Source organism: Gigantopelta aegis, chromosome 12 (genome assembly GCF_016097555.1).
Source record: "Gigantopelta aegis isolate Gae_Host chromosome 12, Gae_host_genome, whole genome shotgun sequence".
NCBI lineage: Eukaryota > Metazoa > Mollusca > Gastropoda > Neomphalida > Peltospiridae > Gigantopelta > Gigantopelta aegis.
In genome coordinates, this window is record NC_054710.1 from 10,759,471 (window position 1) to 10,784,751 (window position 25,281).

Below are 25,281 nucleotides of genomic sequence, written 5' to 3' on the forward strand. Positions count from 1 at the left end.
TGATATAAATATAAATTTATTTGTTAAAGTTAACAATATATTGAAATATATATACATGTATTAATTAAATATATAATTTCAGACAGAACAGGAAGCATCTTGACTATCCTAGTTTTCCAAACCCTACGATGTATCAGCATCATGTTGCTTGAAATAACCCTGCCCCACCCAGCAGTACATAATGATAGATATAAGTTACATAATAATTATATGATCTTGCGCTAGTTTCTCTTTTTAAACTGGCTGTCCGTCCTTCACAACACTGAACATATCAACCGGTTTCTAAATGCAATGGAATGATTTGGCATCCATGTTCAGTGCTGGAATTAAGATACATAATACTATTTTACTTTATTCCTTAGTCTCATTATCATCTAGTGTTCGGGTCGAGTTTGACCCTCGAGTATTCAAGTCCCAATATTTTGGACTCGTGAAGGCTCTAGAAGGGAGCATAGCAATGTTGAATAAAGTTACATGTGTTAAACTAAAATCTACAGATTACCATACCAATAATCACAGACTAAGCCCACAACTAAAAGCTGATGGGAAATGACAGGTGTGGCAAAGATAGCTACAAGAGACAAGCACCTGTTGTAGCTGGAGGGACAAGGACTGGGATGTGAAGGTGGTCAGCGAAAGAAGTTGAAAGATAGGAGTTGTTGCCAGATTGGGAAGAAATGAGATGGAAGTCAAAGGAGAGAAAGGAAAGGAGTAGTGGGTTTAAAAATATATATATATAATAATAACAGACTACCAAGACTGCTACAAAAATGTCCCAGCATGCATTCAGATAAGGGCTGTTCCATAATACATCACTGGAAGGGGGACAAATTATTTTATTGTATAAAATTTATTCCTAGTTTGTCTGTCATATCTTTTCCACATATACATCAGGTACAGATCCAAGGGTTTGTGATAGAGGGGGTACTGAACACAGTAAGTGGGATTTGAAAACACTTTTAGTATTTATTTTGACCTCTGCAAAAAAGGGGGGGGGGGCACACACACACACACCCCTTGGCCTCTTCCCATGGATCTACATCTACCCATATATATCTTAATTAAAAATGTTAATTTATGTATGGTGAGTATATAAAAAATAATTATTTCTCCCTGCTCTCGCAAATTGTCCCCTGTAAACTATTCTAGAACAGGCTTGTTTCTCTTTGTTATGTAGAATCTCATCTATTCAGAGAAGCTTGTGCTAGAAGGGAGTCGATATTTCTGAAAGTAACAAGAAAAAAATTAATGACACCTCAGCATATTGTTTAATGAGCAGGTATCAGCAGTTAGTCACTTGGTACACAGAAAGTGACAGGACACCATATAGACTACAGTTATTGATTAGCAGCAAGTAGGGCTAAAGTCCGAACCACACTGTTAACAAAAGAAGGAAATGTTTTATTTAACGACGCACTCAACACATTTCATTTACGGTTATATGGCGTCAGACATATGGTTGAGTACCACACAGATATTGAGCGAGAAACCCGCTGTCGCCACTTCACTGGCTACTCTTTTTTGATTAGCAGCAAGGGTTCTTTTATATGCCCCTTTGCGTGCTGTAACCTCACCGTGGTGCAGGGGTGTAACATTCTCTTTGAGAATGGCTGATACAGCACAAATCCCTTTGTTTTCTTCGAGATACAATTGAAATTTTGAGTAAAAGTCAGTATCTATCTGTGATATTTGTATTTTTGCACAGTTCCTTACATTGTTTTTATTTAAATCTTGAATTTTTATATTGATGTTGATCATCACTTTATTTGTTTGCATTACCATAGTTTGGCACCCAACAGCCGATGTATTTTCGTGCTGGGGTGTCGTTAAACATTCATTCATTCATTCTTTTATATGCACCATCCCACAGACAGGGTAGTACATACCATGGCCTTTGATATACCAGTCATGGTGCACTGGCTGGAATGAGAAATAGCCCAATGGGCCCACTGACTGGGATCAATTCCAGACCGACCGTGCATCGAGCAAGTACTTTACCACTGAGCTACGTCCCACCCCTTTTGTTAACAACTACAATAAATTATTCTCCTACCTTTAAAGGCATATTGTCACTGACCACTGACCTATTTAATGGTCTAACAAAGTATTACCTGACACAAAATAATTTGATTTGTCCTTAAATGTACATTATTCAACCATCTTCATAACCACCATACTCCATTTGTTAATGACATTTTGTAAAAAATAATTCAATTATTGCAATGGTCCATAATTCAAAAACTAAAATTGCCAAGAGGGATGACATGGATTTCACTCCATTATGGTTCAGTTAAGGTGATAGGATAGCTAGATTTGGTTTCCAGTAATTAATGTAATTTTTACTTATTATCCATTTTTAGAGAAATAAGGTCCATTAAACCTGTGACAGTATGCCTTTAATTACTATTACATGTAGATTGTCCCCACACTGTCCAAACACAGATAGTGAGAAAAACAAAACATTATACTGACGTGGATTCCATATATTAAACTCGAACCATATTGCCTTTATCAACTTTGTTAAGATCGCCTAGGACAAAACACGTGCAATGTTTTACTGTCTGCAATTTTGCTTTTTTTTTTTTATGGAATACTCTTCAAGAGGGGTGGAAGCCTCCAAAGTATGTGACATAATTAATCTGAGTGTGTTATACTTTAGCGCATGTCATGACGTTGTCCGATTATGTCATATCGATCCATCCCTCTTGAAGAGTATTCCATAAAAAAGCAAAATGGCAGCCAGCAAAAAATTGCATGTGTTTTGTCCTAGGAGATCTCAGCGAAGTCAGTTTAGGTGACATAGTTATAATCCAGCATATGGAATATGTGTCACTGTAATGGTGTTTTTTCACGATCTGTGTTTGAACAACATGTGGGGACAATCTAACCGTAATTAAAGGTAGGAGAGTAATTTATCATAGTTGTTAATAATTTGGTTCAGACTTTAGCTCTGGGTGAGCAGAAAATTCTGCTAAATTAACTTTTAAAAATTGCAAAAACCAAGTTATTTTCCAACAAAATATCAGGGCTTTTAGAATTTTTATAAAAATCCACCTGCCGTGGGATCAGTGATTTTCTAAATTTCCTTGCCACAATAAAAAAATTCCACTAGCCCTACTTTAAGTAAATACAATTTAATTCATAGTAATAATCGGATATCACTTAAAGAACAAAATAGAGCTTAAAAACCTGAAGATTGGGTGGGGTGGGGTGGGGTGGGGGGGTGGGGGGGGGGGGGGGGGCAAGATATTCATATTTACAATGCATCATTTGATCACTTTTGTTTTCACAAGCGATTGGACATGGTGATAGTAGTTATTTACCAGCCATGGGAGTGGGGCTGCCATAATCTAGAAGCCCTTTAAAATATACAAGTTTCCAAAAAGATATCAAGCAAGCACTTTACCACTGAGCTACATCTGGCCCTTCTAACAAGCAAAAAAAATCACAATTATAATATTGAGAAGAGAGAAAACGTCCGAGTTGGAATAGAGAAAGCTGGTGGTGTGTGAGGAACAAACCTGAGTTTGTCGCAATAGTAATACCGAGAAGAGAGAAAATGTCAGTTGGAATAGAGAAAGCTGGAGGGTGTGTGAGAGACAAACCTGAGTTTGTCGCAATAGTAATACTGAGAAGAGAGAAAAAGGCAGAGTTGGAATAGAGAAAGCTGGAGGTGTGTGAGAGACAAACCTGAGTTTGTCTTCAAAGTGAACTCTCTGTCTGCGGAGAATCTGCAGTAGATTGTCGTCAGGGAACTCCTCGTCCGATTCATACCGATCACCTGAATAACACACTGGAGATGATACACCTTCACAATGGTATACTTCACAACATGACAACATCACAGCAGTATACCCCTGTACTTCACATCATAATGATATACTCCACAACATGACAACATCTCAGCAGTATACTTCACATCACAATGGTATACTTCACAACATGACATCATAGCAGTATATCCCTGTACTTTACATCACAATGGTATACTTCACAACATGACATCACAGCAATATATCCCTGTACTTCACATCACAATGGTATACATCACAGCAGTATATCCCTGTACTTCACATCACAATGGTATACTTCACAACATGACAACATCACAGCAGTATATCCCTGTACTTCACATAACAATGGTATACTTCACAACATAACCAGTGTTCTCACTACTCTAATATATTATAAGCAGGTTGAACATGCATAGAATGAAATCAAAATACCTTTTGTCAGTTATAAATTTTACTACTTTCAAAATTCCACTTGTGTTAGTAATAAAGGATATATATATGTTAATACAACTTACAGGTGGTGCCAGTGTCTAGTGCAGGTTTCTCTGCGGTCATAGCTGTGTCAAGTGTTTCATCTTCACAACGTTCCCCACTGCGTTGTCTGTGATCGGTCAGTGACGTCCAGCTGTCCACACTGGACACGACGGTCAGTTCCGATCGACTGAACAGATGATCCTGCACAACCTACACAATAAAAACAACACAGATAGAGAAAACAAATGTGTAACAACACCCCAATACATTTTACTATTAAGGAAATGTTTTATTTAATGACGCACTGAACACATTTTATTTACGGTTATATGGTGTCAGACATATGGTTAAGGACCACACAGATAATGAGATAGGAAACCTGCTTTTGCCACTTCATGGGCTACTCTTTTCAGTTAACAGGGGTCTTTTATATGCACCATCCCATAGACAGGATAGCACATACCACGGCCTTTGATGTGCCAGTTGTGGTGCACTGGCTGGAGCAAGAAATAGCCCAATGGGTCCACTGATGGGGATCGATCCCAAACCGACCGCGCATCAAGTGAGCGCTTTACCACTGGGCTACGTCCCGCTCGTATTTTACCATTAAAAACATGGTCCTGAGTTTGCTGCCATTGTAAGATGCTTCTGACGAACAGAGACTTTATGACGACTTAAAATCACATCTGGGGCAGGATTTAGCTCAGTCGGTTGAGTGCTCGCCTGAGGTGCTTGCGTCGAAGGATCGAACAACCTCGGTGGATCCATTCAAATGATTGGGTTTTTTTCTCTTTCCAACCAGTGCACCACAAAATTATGGTCAAAGGCCGAGGTGTGTGCTTTCCTGTCTCTGGGATGGTTCATATAAAAGATCCCTTGCTGCATTAGGAAAAATGTAGCAGGTTTCCGCTGATGACTACGAGTCAGAATTACCAAATGTTTGACATCCAATAGCAGATGATTAATAAATCAATGTGCTCTAGTGGTGTTGTTAAAAAAGAAGAAGTTTAAAAACAAACTTTGTAAGATGTTTCTAATAGTTTTTGTGGCGACTAAAATCACATATTAAATATATTTTATATTTAAAATACCAATGTCTGTATATATCTGATTTGTTAGTGGTCATGTGCTAATGTTTGTCTTTGATACGCCAGTTCACGAGAATTGGTTGGAACAAGACAAAACCCTGTGGGTCTATCAAGTGAATGTTTAGATATGATTGAATGAATGAATGAATGACGATCGAATGAATAAATGAATGACTGAATGAATGTTTAACGACACCCCGCATATATATGATTAAAGTTTGTTTTGTTTAACGACAACACTAGAGCACAATGATTTATTAATCATCAGCTATTGGATGTCAAACATTTGATAATTCTGACATATAGTCTTTGAGAGGAAACCCAGTGTTCGAGATTAACGGTATTCCGATATCCCGGGGATACCAGAATTTAATTTTGGATACCAGACTTCAATAATCCAGTATCCCACCGGGATACCATATAATGTTGTTGGAGTTTGTTTGTTGTTGTTGTTGTTTTATTTTTGTTTTTGTTTGTTTTTGTTTGGTTTTTTTGGAGGCGTGTGTTTAATCCTATGTTTTTATTTTTCGCTGAAACAATGAAAGTCGTCATTTACTGGTGAAGTTAAGTAACAGTGTCGTCCATGTTTGTTACGATGTTATTTATGAATTTCATTTAAGTGGAATACTAAATTCTCAGGTGGGATACCAGATTTTGAAATGTTAGTATCCAACTGGGATGCTGCCCAAAATATTTAATCTCGAACACTGGAAACCCGCTACATTTTTCCATTACTAGCATGGGATCTTTTATATGCACCATCCCACAAACAGGATCATAGCACATACCATGGCTTTGGATATACCAGTTGTGATGCACTGGTTGGAACAAGAAATAGCCCAATGGGCCCACCAACAGGGATCGATCCCAGACTGACTGCGCACTGGACTACGTCCCGCCACACCAGTTCATGAGAAGTTGCTGGATCAGGACAAAACCCTGTGGGTCCATCAAGTGAATGTTTAGATATGATTATGAATGAATGAATGAATGAATGAATGAATGCACGAATGAACGAATGAATGAATGAATGAATGCACGTATGTATGAATGAATGAATGCATGCATGCATGAATGAATGTTTAACGACACCCCAGCATAGATGTGGTCAAGACGTTTTACCTGTCCGATGGCCGAATTCAATCTTGCTGCTCTTATCTGAGGACTGCTGGACATACGAATCTTTGGCAGAGTCAGCTCATCACACGACTCTGTCACCATGCTGTCGGCCACAACGTCGGAGATCTGACTCGAAACCAACACTCTGTCCATTGTTTCCGATTCCTTCTCATCATCCATGTCTTGTGTCGCATTCGCGTTTCTGTCGCCGTTCGAGACATCGGAAAAACCTGCACCAGACGAACCCCGCCCCACTTTAGCGGACGGCTTCGAAGTGGATTCATCTTGAACACGATGACGAGAGTCTGAATGAATTTCTTTACCATTACGTTTATCTCGACCTTTTTTGAGACCAGTGTCGCGTGCATCAAGTCCACTACTTCTGACACGACCAGCCCTTGATTTACGAGTTTCGTCATCTTTATAATGATTATGTCTAGCTTGTTCACCACTCTCTCTACTGTCCGCAAAATTGTTGCGATTGTCTTTACGAATTTTTGTACGAGATCGTTTTTTATCTTCACTTTCTGCCTCTACACCATCTGATGACACTTCCACAAGATCTTCAGAACTGTCTTGACGAACTTTTATACTAGATCGTTTTTTATTTTCACTGGCTGACTCTACACCATCCGGCCCTTCCACAAAATTTTCGGACCTGTGTCTAAGAGTTTCTGAACGAGATCGTTTTTTATTTTCACTGTCCGGTTTCTCTGCCTGCAAGTACTGCTTATACCTGGTACCATGTGTATCACTGTCACACTCTGAATTGGACGAATTTAAATCGGAGTTAATCCGAACTGTCTGCTCGGTTCTGTGTCCAGTATTACCAGCTAATTCATGTTGATGGGAACACGGTAAGAGATCGCACATGAAGTGAAGGTGAGGGTCTACAGTGACTGCGTGAGGTTTTCCTCTCGATGTCGCTGGGCTGGCTACGACTGGCCTGGATACTAAAGCAGGTTGGTCGTAACAATGACTGTCTGCCAAATTTGTGCTTTCACTTGTTTGGGTTTGGACTTCGACCTGAAACAAAGAAACAAAGGAATGTGATGCTTAATTAAAGTAACTGTTAAAGTTTGTTTTGTTTAACGACACCACTAGAGCACATCGATTTATTAATCATCGGGGAAACAAGCATCTCAACCAACAGCTAAATCCCACACCCGAAAGAAAGGAATGCAATGCTTAATTAAAGTTAAAGTTTGTTTTTGTTTAACAACACCACTAGAGCACATCGATTTATTAATCATCGGGGAAACAAGCATCTCAACCAACAGCTAAATCCCACACCCGTAAGAAAGGAATGCAATGCTTAATTAAAGTTAAAGTTTGTTTTTGTTTAAAACCACCACTAGAGCACATTGATTAATTAACCATCAGCTATTGGATGTCAAACATTTGGTAATTACTGACTCATAGTCATCAGAGGAAACCCACTACATTTTTTTCATTAGTAGCAAGGGATCTTTTATATATGCACTTTCTCATAGACAGGATAGCACATGCCATGGCTTTGATATACCAGTTGGGGTGCACTGGTTGGAACGAGAAATAGCCCAATGGATCCACCAACAGGGATCGATCACAGACCAACCGTTGGAGCTCCATTTGATTAAATTTGATTAGGATAATTTTTGTGGACATCGTTTATATTTGTATCAGACTGCTAGTTTACTCTATGATAGTGGAGATAAAAAGACATTCCCGAGTTTGCTGCATTGTAAGATGTTTCCAACTAATAAAATATTTCTACGATTAAACTAACATATTAAATATATTTTCTTGTTTAGAAAATCAGTGTCTGTATATTCAATGTGTTTCTGGTCGTCTTAATATTTGTAAGAAGCCCAAACTGGATTTTGTCTTCAAATAATTTTGTATGTATGAAAAAACTATATTTTCGGAAATAAAATGAAATTTAACCAAGTACAAATATTAGAACGTACAGAAACACGTTTAATATACAACCACTAATATTTTATGCAGAAAAATATATTTGATATGCAATTACAATCATTAAAAAGTCTCTGTTAGTTGATAATATCTTAAAAATTGCAGCAAACTCAGGAATGTCCCTTTAATAAAAAGCATATGAGGCACACGTGTAACAACAAGTGTAATGACGTAATCTTGAAAAACAACGATATAACATGACATTGCTTTCCCAGTCTTGGCTTAGACTTTACATGTGGAATATGATGTCATTTCATCGTCTCCTTCTAGTTGTGGTTGGAATATTTTGAGAAGGTCCTTGTTATTCATGAAAAAAATAATGACAATACTATGGATAATACTAAAGAAATTATTACACTCGCGTGAGAATCGTACTAATTTTACGAAATTCATGTCAGGATTCATGTATTACCATCACTGTCGCTCGGGCAAAAAATAAATTCTGACACTCGTTTCATAAAATCAGTACGACTCACAAACTTTATACTCCAAAACTGTAAACATGTCAAGACTATCCAGTATATCGTTAATACCTGCTGGGACGTTCTGCCATGGCTTTCCGGTCTCGGGGTGAAGGTCACCTTGCCGGGATGTGGTGCCTCTGCAGACGGCAACAGAGATTTCGAAAGTCTTTGACGAAACTCTTTTAATTTACTATCTTCGTCCTGCGTCAAAACAGACATCAAGTGAGATACAAATGGTTATGGAACACTGTGCAATGTTTTAGTCATAAAAGTGGATTACGAAAACAAATATTGGTGCTCAGCTATATAGGCACACAGGCTCCCCCACCCCCCACCCCCGTCTTATACGCTTATTGGTGAGTGTACAGATATAGCAAAGAATCCATATGTATATATGGTTAAGGACCACACAGATACTGAGAGAGGAAACCCGCTGTCACCACTCCCCAGAACTAATGTGTGGAGGGGGGGGGAGGCAGTTGACCCCCTTCCCCCATCTCGTACGCTTATTGGTGAGTGTACAGATAAACGAGGAATCCATATGTACATATGGTTAAGGACCACACAGATACTAAGAGAGGAAACCCGCTGTCGCCACTGCCCCAGAACGAATGGGGGGGGGGGGGAGAGACAGTTTCACTAAATTATTTGAAGACAAAATCCAGTTTGGGCTTTTTACAAATATTAAGACAACTAGAAACACATTGAATATACAGACACTGACAGGGCTTCTAGATTATGGTAGCCCCACTCCCATGGCTAGTGATATTCAATGTTGGGCTAGTAAATAACTACTACTGCCATGCCCGACGACTAGTGAATTGTTCAAATGTTGCAGTTAAGTCTATTTTGTGAATATGAATATCCTGACCTCACATCCAACCCCACAAGTGTTAATGTTTTTAAGCTCTATCTCCCTCTTTAGGTGACATATCTGATTATTACTATTATTTTGTCAAATTGTATACACTTAAAGTAAAGCAGGGCTAGTGAATTTTTAATAGTGGCTAGTAATGTTTTTAAATCACTGATCCCATGGCTAGTGGATTTTATAAAAATTCTAGAAGCCTTGCACTGATTTTCTAAACAAGAAAATATATTTAATTTGTAAGTTTAATCGTAGAAATATTTTATTAGTCGGAAACATCTTATAATGCAGCAAACTCGGGAATGTCCCTTGAATGTCTCCATTAATTTCCAAGATTTTAGGGTACATAATTATACTCTGCGTACCCTCTGGTAGAAACTCTAGGTCTAAAAGGATGATCCCCATTTAGAATATATACATAATATCATATCATATCATATCGTAAGTTTTGGTTGGAGAATAGGATCGTTTTTTGGACATCAAGCAGAAAAAACATGGAAATGATCAAAGATAACTTAAAATACAGTATATATCCAAAAATGTTAATCTCTAATGTTAAAAAAACTTTTCCTTTAATTGTCCTCGAAAATGATGACCAGAGTCAGGGTTGAGGAAGAAGGAAGGAAATGTTTTATTTAATGACGCACTCAACACATTTTATTTATGGTTATATGGCGTCGGACATATGGTTAAGGACCACACAGATATTGAGGGAGGAAACCCGCTGTCACCACTTCATGGGCTACTCTTTTCGATTAGCAGCAATGGATCTTTTATATGCACCATCCCATAGACAGGGTAGTACATACCACGGCCTTTGATATACCAGTCATAGTGCACTGTTCTGGAATGAAAAATAGCCCAATGGGCCCACCGACGGGGATCGATCCCACACCGACTGCGCATCGAGTAAGCGTCTTACCACTGCGCTACGTCTCGCCCCCCAGGGTTGAGGAGTGCAAAGATAAAACAAGGAAACCATGTGTATGTAGTGTGTGGTCCATAAACAACAGTCTATATAAAAATCAATTGATGTGCTTCTATAGAGACGTAATGCGTGATGCATAATGTGCAATACATTAAGTTCCAAACTCCTCAGTGATCATTCCAAAACAGGCCTTGACCGTAACTTTAGGTTATAAAATCTGTCTCAGTAAAAATTGGTAGCGCATAATTTTAATAAATAAAAAAACAAAGAGATAAAAAAAGCAAAATAATTTATTTTTATTTAAACATATTGTTTTAGGTGAGGATTTTATGTGTTTTAGCATCTTGTTGATTGCGGAGTAACAGGATGTGTAAAAAAAAAAAAAAAAAAAAGCCCTTCAGACTACTGGGTTTTGACATCTAGTAACCCAAGTAACAAATCGGTAGCCAAAATACCCCTGCCTATCGCTAAGATTGATCCCTACAATATGCATTATACATCACGCACACAATGGATTCCTAGCTGTAATCTTTTAGCAATTTCTTTCTTCATAATTGCAAAAACACTAAATATTCACAAAATTCTTTAACCGAGTGTAGATATATATATTTAGTTAATTTTAGACACCATTGTTTGCACAACAGGGATATATAATTAATTTGCCGTTACCTTCCTTTCTTTGGCTACGTATAATGTGGGTAGCCCCTGTCTGGCTAGCTCTAATTTCCTCTGCAGCCTCCATCGATATAAAATGTCCTCTTCAGGGCCCGTTGTCCTGGACGGAATAACTGGCTTAATGGATTTCCTGGCTTTATTTGCACCTACAAATGGTTTGGATATGTGTTAAATCTATGCATAGCAATATACCTTTGTGTTTTTTTAAAGCACAAAACATGGGCAAATTTGGGATGGGTGTTATCCATGGTGGAATGTTTTGTCAGTTGAATTATACAGCGTGGTACTATACTGATAATACTTTTTAAACAATAACTTCAGTTACATATAGTAATAGTTGAGGGATATTCTACAAATTTTTACTTGGGAGGTAGGGGTGTTTCAATGATCAGTTATTACCCATATGGTTAAAAATATCTTGGTACATATCAAAGTGATACATCCCACTAGAACGCCAAGTAGGGCATAACACTTCGACGTCACACAACGACGTCATCGATTGGCGCACTACAACCGTACAGGAATGTCAACCAAATGAGTTGAGCGATATAAATTAAGATCGATTATGGGTAATAAATAGGATATTAAACTCGCTACCATTTCGTATCATGTTTATGTCCCTCGTGAAAATTATTTCACTCGGGACATAAACATGATAAGAAATGGAAGCTTGTTTAATATCCTATAATTATAATAGAAAATTGATCGCTATGTCTCTACCGATGTGATGATCGATTATAAAAATGCATTTTCGATTGTGTGGGAAAATGTTAACTGTATCTGTTCCTCCAGTTTAGAGGGTAAAATATATGTAAATGAGCTGGACCTTGTGTTTGCTTTCATGTGTACCCATAGAAGAAAGATATTCAATAGTTACTAAAGATAAACTTTGCTATTTGTAGGGTGTACACGATAAAAGGTGCATGGTCCTTATAATATCAACTCCTAAAATCCACATAATTCTAATCGTTTGTGTAATCGAAAGTTGATCAGTTGATGCCAACTGATTATAACCGATGATTGATGATAAAATGCAATCGATTCCCATCACTACTCGGAGGGGTGGGTTTGCAATGTGGGGAGATAACTCTATTTTTCAAAAAGTCAATACCAGTAGGTCTGTAGAATATATTTATACAGTGAAAACCCTTCTAAACCACACACCCATGGAACAAAGTAAATAGTTCGGATTTGAGGGGTATCTGGTTTACAGAGGTTCAATTGTGTACTGATATTTAAAAACGTCCAGTTTTCCGGGTGTCTAGTTTTTAGGGGTTTCACATACATATTTGTTTTTTTTTATTTAATGTATTTAAAAATGATAGTAGGTAACTGGTAACGGTCTGTACCGGGCCCTATATATCTCAGTTTACTAGCTTATTTTTTAGGGGTTTCACATACATAAATGATGGTAGGTAACTGGTAACGGTCTGTATCGGACCCTATATTTTTAAAGCTATCTCAGCTTAAAACTGTCGTAGGCTATGATGTCACTGCAACACAAGTCGTAGCCCTCCACAGGGCTTCTAGATTATGGTAGCCCCACTCCCATGGCTAGTGATATTCAATGTTGGGCTAGTAAATAACTAATATTGCCATGCCCGATGGCTAGTGAAAAAAAAAAAAGTCAAAGTTGCAGTTAAGTCTATTTTGTAAATATAAATAGCATGCCCCCAACTCCAACCCCCACCCCCAGTGTTAGTGTTTTAAAGGTATATCTCCTTCTTTAGGTGATATATCTGATTATTACTATTATTTTGTAAAATTGTATTAATTTGAAGTACAGTAGGGCTAGTGAATTTTTAATAATGGCTAGTAAACCACTGATCCCATGGCTAGTGAATTTTATAAAAATTCTAGAAGTCTTGCCTCCCAACAGTTTTACAATATCAGTGTCAAGATAGCTTCGAAAATATAGAAAACTTGGATCATTTTCTCTTTTATAAATACTTAACCTGACAACAACAAATGGCATATCCCCACACATACATTAAGTAGACCAGTCTACTTACACAGGGGATATATACCATTTTTGTTGAGGTCAGGTTAAGTTAAAAAACGAAATATGGGCCATGGTCCATGACTGAGTAAAATGTATTCTGATAACCGAGAAACAGGCATCTTACTCTCAGTCGCTGGCATTCCCTTGCGAGAGTCTGGCAGCCGATAGCGAGTGCTCGGTAGGTCACCGCTGGTAACTGGTAGGCGACTGTGGTAGTCTCTCACACTGTACACGTCACTGGAGGTCGAACTGCCGAGCCCTTCCGTACTGATGGCAGGTCCAGAAGAACCGAGGCTGCACTCACTGAAACAATATTTTGTAGAGAAATGTTTGAGAAGGTCACTGGGCCTCACAGAAGAAAAAAAGAAAGAAATGTTTTATTTAACGACGCACTCAACACATTGTATTTACGGTTATATGGCGTCAGACATATGGTTACGGACCACACAGATTAGCAGCAAGGGATCTTTTATTTGCGCTTCCCACAGGCAGGATAGCACAAAGCATGGCCTTTGTTGAACCAGTTATGGATCACTGGTCAGTGCAAGTGGTTTACATCTACCCATTGAGCCTTGCGGAGCACTCACTCAGGGTTTGGAGTCGGTATCTGGATTAAAAACTCCATGCCTCGACTGGGATTCGAACCCAGTACCTACCAGCCTGTAGACCGATGGCCTAACCATGATGCCACTGAGGCTGGTTGGCCCTCAGAAGCTTTGGCTAGTGCCCTATGTATTATAGTAAAGTTCAAGTTAAACTTTGTTTTGTTTAACGACACCACTAAAGCACACTGATTAATTAAAAAATCGGCTATTGGATGTCAAACATTTGATCATTGTGACTCATCATCATCAGTAGAAACCCAGTACATTTTTCCTAATCCAGCAAGGGATCTTTTATATGCACTTTCCAACTGACAGGAAAGCAAATACCACGACCTTTGTTCAGTTGTGGTGCACTGTTTGGAACAATAAAAACCCAGTCAGCTGAATGGATCCACCAAGGTGGTTCGATCCTGTGATGCAAGCAGCTCGAGTGAAAACTCAACCGACTGAGCTAAACCCCACCCTGTGCATTATTATTTAACAACGCACTCAACACATTTTATTTACAGTTATATGGCGTCGGACATATGGTTACGGACCACACAGATGTTGAGAGAGGAAACCCGCTGTCGCCACTACATGGGTTACTCTTTTCGATAAGCAGAAAGGGATCTTTTATATGCACCATCCCACAGACAGGGTAGCACATACCATGACCTTTGATATACCTGTCGTGGTGCACTGGCTGGAATGAGAAATAGCCCAATGGACCTACTGGCGGGGATCGATCTCACACCGATGGCACATCGAACGAGCGCTGTACCACTAGGCTACGTCCCGCCTCCATTATGTAAAGATTACTACATGATATTTTCCTACAATAGGTCATCTCTTACGTAGGTGTGTAAGAAATTTCATTTCACATTCATTCATTTAATACACAATATATTTATCTGCTTTGCAAAAAATAAAAATGGATTTCTTATGTTTAAAAAAAATTTTTTTTAGCTATAACCAATGATCAACAACACACACCTCAGCTTTCTGATCCTGACAGAGGTTCAGTGGTTAGCAGGGAACTTTCTTTTTCAAAAAATTTTGATTGGCAATATTTCTAGTCTATTAAACATTTATTAGCAGCTACTGTTTAGTGTTTTGAAATTGTGTTGCGAACTCTGAAACTTGTGTAGTGAATCGTGACGCGATACCGAACAAACTGTTGCCTAGTTAGAGTAAACAGCCTGTGTAAACAGAAATCATATAACGGATACTCCCCGAGTGTCTTGTGATATCATAATTTATCAGCACGAGTTTTATACTTTTATCAACGAGTGCTGATAAATTATGATATCACAAGACACGAGAGGGGTATTCTTTTTATCATCCATTATCATTCTTTTCATTTGCGACAGTTGTAAACAATGTCAGCAATGTGGGTTGAATGTCACTATATTTGGCAGCGGTAGACTCGTTAACTAGCAGAAAGGCAGTGGCGTGACGTCACTAATGATAGGTTTAGCACTGAAACAAACACAGTGACGTAACAAAATATTGTCTTGTGATTAAAATATGATTAAATTATAAAAGCGATAGCTCCTGCGGAGAATATTGCAGAAGATATCGCAAATTATAGTGCCAGCGAAAGCCTCTAATGGATGATAAATTATTTTATAATGTACCTGAGTTCGAGAAGTCTGTCTGCTTTTTCCTGCACTTCCGCCGTTGTCTCATCCTCAAAATCATTCATGAGCATTCTTCTCTCTATCTTTTTATCTTCATCCTAAACATTTCATTTCAACTTATTTTCATGCTTATATCCAGTTACGGTTCAAGCACGCTGTCCTGGGCACACACCTCAGCTATCCGGGCTGTCTGTCCAGGACAGTGGGTTAGTTGTTAATTGTTAGTGTGAGAGAAGAGGGTGTAGTGGCCTTACACCTACCCACTGAGTCTTTAAAACTTGCTCTGGGTCGGAGCCGGTACCGGGCTGAGAACCCAGTACCTACCAGCCTTATGTTTGATGACTTAACCATGACACCACCGAGGCTGGTCTCCTAAACAAAATACTTCTTGTATAAACAAGGGAAGTAACTCAATGTGGACAGTGTGGTTAGGCAAGCAATGTTTGAATGAATGGATGGATGGATGGATGGATGAAAAAATTACTGAATGAATGTCTGATGGCACTCCAACATGTATTTGTCATTAGAAAGTTAAAGTTTTTTAATCATCGACTATTAGATGTCAAACATTTGGTAATTTGGAGTCTTAGAGAAGAAACTCACTACATTTTCCCATTAGTAGCAAGAGATCTTTTATATGCACCATTAGCAGCAAGTGATCTTTTATATGCACCATCCCCCAGACGGGATAGCACATACCATGGCCTTTGATATACCAGTTGTGGTGCACTCTCTGGAACAAAAAATAGCCCAATGGACTCACCGATGGAGATCGAGATCCTAGATTAACAACACATCAAGTGAGTGCTTTACCACTGGGTTACGTCCCGTCCCGTATTTGCCATTAGATGCCAAAGAAAGACAGGTAGCAGTGTTTGAGATTTTAAAATTTGGGGCAGTATCCCAGCTGGATACTAACATTTCAAAATCTGGTATCCAACCTGAGAATATAGTATCCCACTTTTAGATATGGTTACCTGACATTCAAATATAGCAAGCAAGCCAATTTTAATTTTAATAAATAAAACAAAAGGCTGTATTGGTTGAAAACATTTTATAATGGCTACTTGCCTCTTCAGTGTTTTTATCGACTTTGGAATTACTAGGCCTAATTGAGGAAAACTTAGACTGGAAGGAAACATCCCAACAAAAACAATAGCGGCCTAGCAGTTCGTAGTCTTTTGCTATGCCGCTATTGCTCCAATGTAGCATTAGACTGGGTACGAACTCGAAAATACTGTCACTTAACTTCATTCGTAAATGACTTACATTGTTTCAACAAAAAAATAAACACTCAGGATTGAAAAAACACAACATTATATGGTATCCTGGTGGGATACTGGATTCTTGAAGTCTGGTACTCAAAATTAAAATCTGGTATCCCCGGGATATCGGGATATTGTTAATCTCGAACACTGGGTAGGCAATAGTGCATCACTGTCATTCAACAGATGAAAATGACTGTGAACAAATACTCTGAAACTTTGATCATCTTGAAAAAATCCGGAATTATGAAAACATCCAGACATTTTCAGGGTTTTAGATCTCAGTAATTTGAGCACAACAGGCTTTTTGTTTTTTGTTTATTCATTTTAGCACAATAATGCTATTAATAGTTGCTGATATTCAGATATGCAAGGCATGCATTTTAAATTATTTTAATCTTAATGAAAGTTTAAACTTCAGTGGTTTTGAAGTGTTTTAAGGTCAACATGTTTGTACTTAATCTGGGCTTGCTTAATCTGAGCACAGCATTTAAAGCCTTGACTTTAGTGCGAAAACTAATGCCCTTGTTTTTTATCCACCGATTCAAAATATTTATGACTGCAGATCTGATATCTGTTTGTACAATGTAATAAAAGTCTGTGAGCTACCAGACATTATACAGTGACTACAGACTAAACCCACAGCTAAAAGTTGATGGGAAATGACAGATGTGTGGCACGGATAGCCACAAGAGACAAGCACCTGTCTCGGTTGGAGAGACAAGGACTGGGATGTGAATAATGAAATGAGTCCAAAGATAGGAGGTGACTGAATGCGAAGAAATGACATAGAATTCAAAGGAGTAAAAGGAAATGGGGCAGTGGAATTGAAAAATAAAAACTCCAAAAAATACAAATTTGCACCTTGGAAAATCCTGTGAATTTTTTTGTCCTCCCATTTACATCATCTCTAGGCGTGGACGCATCGCTGGGTGTTGGGGGAGACGAGCTGAGCCACCAGAACTCCTTCAACTCTGACCTCTCATGCTGCCTTCTGTCCTCTCGACTCATTGGAGTGCCATGTCGAAACCGGTCTATGTACCTAAATACAAATACATAAATCATTGGAGCGCCATGTCGAAACCGGTCTATGTACCTAAACACAAATGCATAAATCATTGGAGCGCTATGTCGAAACCGGTCTATGTACCTAAATACAAATACATACATCATTCAACAATCTTGTAGAAACCGGTCTATGTACCTAAACACAAATACATAAATCATTGGAGCGCTATGTCGAAACCGGTCTATGTACCTAAATACAAATACATACATCATTCAACAATATTGTAGAAACCGGTCTATGTACCTAAATACAAATACATCCTGTTATGACCCAGAACGACTAAATGGGAACAACTAACAACAAGTAAGGAGTTCGCATCCTGTTATGACCCAGAACGACTCAATGGGAACAACAAACAACAGATAAGGAGTTCACATCCTGTTATGACCCAGAACAACTTAATGGGAACAACTAACCACAGATAAGGAGTTTGATCCTATTATGACCCAGAACGACTCAATGGGAACAACCAACAACAGATAAGGAGTTCGCATCCTGTTATGACCCAGAACGACTCAATGGGAAGAACCAACAACAGATAAGGAGTTCGCATCCTGTTATGACCCAGAACAACTTAATGGGAACAACTAACCACAGATAAGGAGTTTGCATCCTGTTACGACCCAGAACGACTCAATGGGAACAACAGATAAGGAGTTCGCATCCTGTTATGACATCTAACCACGAACTTGGAACAAGTTATAATGATGTTTTATTTTTATTGTATATATTCATATTGTAAAATATAGGCTACGCCTAACGCCTGTTGGCCAATCTCCAGACCACCACTGTTTTTGAACGGCAATTTATAAATATTGTTTAAACCAACTAAGCACTAACCCACTGTCCTCAACAGACAGCCCAGATAGCTGAAGTGTGTGCCCAGGAAAGCGTGCTTTAATCTTAATTGGATAGAAGCAAGAAAACTAAGTATAAATGAATGAATTAATTAATTTACCTTTGTAAAACAGATTTTCCAACGTATGTGCTGGAGCTGAGATCAGTTCTTAATTGTTCTTGTTTTCGAAGAGGGTTCAATGGTCGCAGTTTATCTTCATGTAGAAAGCTTTCTTCCGCCAGATCGGGTCTCGATGATACAAAATGATCATCTAAAAAACTAAACAAAATAAAACAAAATAAAATATCACATCTGTATGAAAAAATTACTATTTCTTGCTGTAGCCAGTGCACCATGACTGGTATACTAAGGGTCATGGTATGTGCTATCCTGTCTGTGGGATGGTGCATATAAAAGATCCCTTGCTCCTAATGGAAAAGTGGCGGGTTTCCTTTCTAAGACGATATGTCAATAGCCGATGATTAATAAATCAGTGTGCTCTAGTGGTGTCGTTAAACAAAACAAACTTTAACAATATCTGATGATTGATAAATCAGTGTGCTCTAGTGGTGTCGGTAAACAAAACAAACTTCCAATAGCCGATGATTAATAAATCAGTGCGCTCTAGTGGTATATTAAAGGCCATGGTATGTGCTATCCTGTTTGTGGAATGGTGCACATAAAAGATCCCTTGCTTCTAATGGAAAAGTGTGGCGGGTTTCCTCTCTAAAACGATATGTCAATAGCTGGTGATTAATAAATCAGTGTGCTCTAGTGGTGTCGTTAAACAAAACAAAGTTTAACAATAGCTGATGATTAATAAATCAGTGTGCTCTAGTGGTGTCGTTAAACAAAACAAACTAACAATATCTGATTAATAAATCAGTGTCATGGTTCATACAGAAATTTCCTGATCTCATTCAAGGACTTTTCAAGGGTTTTTAAAGGCTTTTTCTTATGAAATTCAAGGCTTTTACCTCTCAAATATTCAAACTTTCATCAAACAGAATAACAAACGGTCCAGTGACTTGCTTGATTAATAGCTCCTTAAAATGTTCAGCAAGCCCCAAAACACATAATACATATATATATATGCCGTTTTCCTTTCTCCACATGAGAACTTTGACGCTATAGAGCTGTCTGAAAACATCATCTTAAAGAGTTTTCCAATATCTTCATTCGATCGATAAGAAGCATGTACAGCTACGGTGTTTAGCGTCCACAAAATTTCTGCTTTAGCACAATGTTTTTCATGGCAAAACTTGAAATGTCTGGCAGAGTTCCTCCACTCGGAGGATTGGAAACGTTTTGTGTTGGCTTTTCAGTGGTATCCTTCGTTTTGTGGTTGGTCAAAGAACATCTGTAATCCTGGCGATGAAGACTTCAAAAGCTGTATATGTTTTTCACTTTTGGCATGAGATTTCAAAGCGCTTAGTGACTAAGTCCCATCTTAGAAAGATCAATACACTTGTTGCACAGCGAGCAAGACATTTTATGTCGGTCAGATTTGTGTTCTCTGACCCAAGGCAACTGGGTCAGCCATATCCGATTAAACACGCACTTGCCCATGATCACAACTCAAAGACAAATACTTCCACAAAAGCACAGCCACTTAACGTGTTCGCTGATGCGAGCGGCCATTTGCAATATAACGAAGCTTGACGAACGATCACGGAAATATACGAACGAACTTGTAGACGCTACCGGAACCGTACGATAGTTACCGAAGCCACCGAATCAACAGTAAATAATCCGCATTCGTCAAAAAACATGTACGCTCTCGCAGCTAATATTTTAAATTGTTACTATCTTTATTGAAATAATTATTTTCAAGCATAACATACAGGAATTCAAGGACTTTTCAATTACTTTTAAGACTTTTCATGACATTCTGCAGTTTTCAAGTACTTTTCAAGGTTAATTTCAAATTTATGGACTTTTCAAGACAGGGCTTAAAATTCCAGTACTTTTCAAGCCTGTGCGAACCTTGAGTGTGCTCTAGTGGTGTCGTTAAACAAAACAAAGTTTAACAATAGTCGATGATTAATAAATCAGTGTGCTCTAGTGGTGTCGTAAAACCAAACAAACTGTAACTAACCCGCAGCTAGACGGTCTTTCTGTACTCGGCCAGGACTCGTCCAAACCCTGTGATTCCCGTACGTCCGCCGTCTCATCCAATAATATATTAGTGCCTCTCAGGAAAAGCTGATCCACTGAATTCAATTCGGACTCCGTTTGAGATTTATTCGGGCTAAGGACAACCTGAAATGAAAGAAAATGGAATTACATGAACAAATGGATGGATGGATGGATGGATGAATGGATGGATGGGATGGATGGATGGATGGACGGACGGACGGACAGACAAATGGATGGATTGTTTTTAAATGTGGCAGAACTCAGGCTCGAGTGCAGGAATTTTTGCAGTGGTGTTGGGTCTAGAACGTATCGTCTGAAGTTTATAGAGGGGATTAAGTCCAGCTATGATGGAAAATATACTGTAGATCATGCGAGTGACGGTGGGCAGACTGAAATGAGACATGTCATTAATGCGAGTGGCCTCCCCTTGAAATATTACTTTTCTAACAACACACATCTGTGTACTTTTCAGATAAATTCGAGTTACAGGCATCTTCAATAAGATCAACCCACGAACATGTCCATGTACACATCAATTAACCTGTTTAGTCCCTAGTGTTTTTGGTGAGATCAACTCAAAGCATACTTTTGCAATAATTTACATGTGTATAGTTACCTAAATTTGGCTAAACATTAGCATACATGTACCATTACAACTGTATCTTCCTTATCTGTGAACTGCGATTTCAAAGTCATAATAAAAGAACAATTCACAAAGAGGTATGCCGACAAAGTTACAGCGAACTTGAACAGCGAAAAACAAAGAAACAGTCCACCTCAGGATTAGTGTGCTAAAACCCATTCACGTAACATGGATCATGTCGTCTTTTGACAGTATGGCTACAGACCCTGAATTCGTCACACGTGACTGTCATCTTGCTGGACTATTGGACAATTAGTCTGTCTCGCCTACAATGAATTGTTTTCCAGTTAATGTTTTATAAATATATTAGAATTAGAATCTTTGGGGGGGTTTTGGGGGGTGGGGGGAGTAATAATGTCGGACACATAGACAAAACAGAAATAAATGCATCATATTAACGCGAATAACAAAAACTCTCATTTTTCGCATTAATATTATGATCGCATTAATTTCAGGATCTACAATATTGAGAAGAAAAAAAAAAAATTTGCTTGAGCAGACATGGGCTTTGATCCACAAAAGATGAATCCATGTAGATGTGTGGGATTGATGGATGGGATGGATGGAATGGAAAGATGGACGTATACAGGGTATCATATATACATGTATGTACATTGTCGTATGTTGTATAATGACCAAAAAACCCAAATCCAAACCACACCTCTGAGAACTGAAAATTTGCCTAAACCATTTACGGGTTAGGCTATATATCAGTACTACGCAAAAACAAATTCAGGTAACCCATTTTGTTTTTATGAACATGTAAATGATGTTATAAATTAAATGCTCGAATGAAAAATGGGTTACATAAACTATACCTGCCGGTACGTGAGTGAAGCGTGAACGAAACTATCGCTCTCGCAATTTTTAGAGGTCTACAAACTCAACCGAAAAATAAAAAGTGTAACCGTATACATGTATAATTGGTCTCAGTCAAACCTTTTCTTCTTTTCGATTCAGTTTCCGGTGTCTGCTTGGGTAGTAAAATGCTTTCGCATTTGGCTCTTCGGCAAATGGGTTATCCCTGTAAGACAAATATACATCTTATATAGCATTATATTCACCATATATATATGTATCAAGCAACATGGGTACATGTAAGCAAAACTGTTTACAAATTAAAAAAATGGTGGGGGAAAAACAGGACCTTCAACACATTAAATAAATAAGAAGTTTTTCATTATTATTCACTGGTGTAGCCAGGAGACTCTGACTACACATATGAGGTTCATCCCACCTAATCACACCTCTTTTCCCATCACCTTCAAATAATATTAAACAGTTGAGATACGTTATATGATGATACCAATAAACAAATATTTCAGCATGTTCACAAATACATTAAACAGACACAACACTTTAACTAAGAAAAAATTATCTTGTGACCAGTACGGAATCATTTATTTATTTGTTGTTACTTTTTTACTATTATATTGTTATTACTTACCAGTTGGGCTGTCTGAGAAGATAAAATGTTAATAATGAATACTGTTAAACCATTAGAAAAGGAACAGAAAAGAAAAATTAAATTGTTTTTTTTACAATAGTTTATAATTAATTAGTTTATTGAAAATTGCAGTCGCCATACAATTTAATGCTTGTAATTAGGAGAGGCCTCGTAAGTTTGTCCACCCATCTCGGACAATTCGTCCACTTGACTACAACATTTAGACCAATAAATCTAAAATGATATTTCTTAGCCACTGAAATGGTTCATAATTTTCGTTTTGTGGTAAACTACTATAGTATATGAAACAAACTAATTTTCATGGCACCATCAACTTGTTGTTGTTTGTCTGTGTCCATTATAGTACTTTATTGATATGAACATTGTTATTCAAATTGCTCTTCAGTTACGATGTCAGAGATATAGGCATGACAAAGCTGTTCAGTAAGGTTACAATCTGCACTTCTCTGGCAATTATCTGCGTCGATATTCCACTAAAATAAACATTGTCCATACATTTATTTAGTCCGTAGATGAAATGTACGGTAAATAATTAATAAAAAAAAATTTGTAGTGGACGAATTGTCCAAGAACAATTTTTGATTGTGGACGAATCATCTCGAGTTCAACAGTGGACGAAACATCCAGAGGATGAATTATCTCATGTAACTCTAACTGGGCCATATTCATAGAAAGGAAAGAGGGAATGTTTACTTAACAATGCACTCAACACATTTTTATTATGGTTACATACATGTACAATATATACATGTACAGACATCGAAAGAAGTCGAGAACGGTCGTTCAGGTTACCGGGAGGTTACCACATCTAAGAAAAGTCGAGAACGAAACACCGTAGTTTCGTTTCTGAGTGTAAAACAGGCAATGCATTCCGGACTTCCGCGTTTCATTTTCTTGTAAGTAATTGCATCGATATTCGCGTGCACTTGCGCAATTGCAAACAATTACAGTCATTCTGCGTTTAAGCAGCGTCCACTAGACTTCCAGATTTCATTAGTCGTACCAATAACAGGAATTCAATTCTAACTTTCATATAGTTGTGGTAAGGCCAAGAGAATGAAAGTTATAGATTTGCATCCGAACAATTTAAAAAACACATGAGGCTTTTTTCCATTTTTCATTATTTTTATTGATCTATTATTTCCATAGTAGATTCAAGTCCAAATGAGGTCTTTGACATGTTTGAAGGTGGAATATAAACTATTGAACAGTTTTAATTTTATTTTAACTGAGCTCTAACTAGCTAGCTAGGGCCTATATGATTCAATGTCTCCTTTGGATTGGTGGATCAAGGCAGTCCTCGCACTGAGAATCTATAACTTTCATTCTCATGGCCTAACCTATAGCCAGTATAGGTTACCAGGCTATATTTTGTGGTAACCTGTAAATGGGTTACCAGACACAATGCTTATTCTGATGCCTGCATGTATTGTGGTAGAAATAAGCAAAACTGTTCACTAGTCCACCGGACAAGTTGTGCCCACGACAGGCACGCTTGAACAGTTATCTGATGAAAGCATGCCAATTTAGCAGCCAAACATTACCCACACCCACACAATTGCCAAAGTTTACTTTAGTGTCTTGCAATTCAAGTTCAAATTTCTCAAAACATCATTGATTCATTACCTGACAAGGAGGTGAACGTTTCATTTTGGGAGTTGATAAAATTAAAAACTAAAAAGTTAAAGAAATAAAGAAACAGGGTAGCCTAGTTTATATTACGACATCTGAGGAGGTTTATATTACAGAATCTTACCGACAAACGCCTTGTCGTTTACTTTCTAACACCATATTCGTCCATCCAAACGATATTTTAATAGTGTACGTGTTTTGACTTGTCAAAATATTTACTTCAAATCAAGCCGCCATCGTCTGGATTATTTGGTCGAGATTTCCGCCGTCTATTGGTGCAGCACCGCACATAAATCTAGACTACTTAAACACAACTCATTGACTGGTCATGCCGCCTGTCACCAACACTTGGACTGCTGGTGCTCCCTTGGGGGTGGTGTTCAGTGCTGGAGCAAATCCTCAAATGCGAGCACAAATGAGAGCTATTCCAGTGGCGTAGGAAGTTGAAAAAAAGTGAGGGGAGGAGGGGGCACATTTTTATATTTGCACACTTTTACACTACTATAAAGCAAATATAAAACAAAATATCTGAAAAGTGGAGGGGCACATGCCCTCCTCCCCCCCCCCCCCCCCGCTTCCTTCGCCAGTGTATTCGGTCAAAATGAGCGAACCTGAGACCTTTTTTACGAGGT

General features: G+C 38.2%; 1 protein-coding gene across 1 annotated transcript; it reads right to left on the reverse strand.

Annotated features, from left to right (window-relative positions):
* LOC121386291 lies at positions 1-24,894 on the reverse strand. Its single transcript, XM_041517143.1, has 13 exons — positions 24,774-24,894; positions 22,489-22,573; positions 20,866-21,029; positions 18,888-19,046; positions 17,725-17,902; positions 15,593-15,693; positions 13,493-13,671; positions 11,361-11,512; positions 8,965-9,096; positions 6,479-7,501; positions 4,310-4,478; positions 3,691-3,781; positions 1-1,224 (listed from the first exon to the last, which is right to left on the reverse strand). The coding sequence occupies exons 1-13, from the start codon at positions 24,806-24,808 to the stop codon at positions 1,182-1,184; spliced, it is 2,511 nt and encodes an 836-aa protein (XP_041373077.1). The 5' UTR covers positions 24,809-24,894; the 3' UTR covers positions 1-1,181.
* Positions 24,895-25,281: the final 387 nt, after the last annotated feature.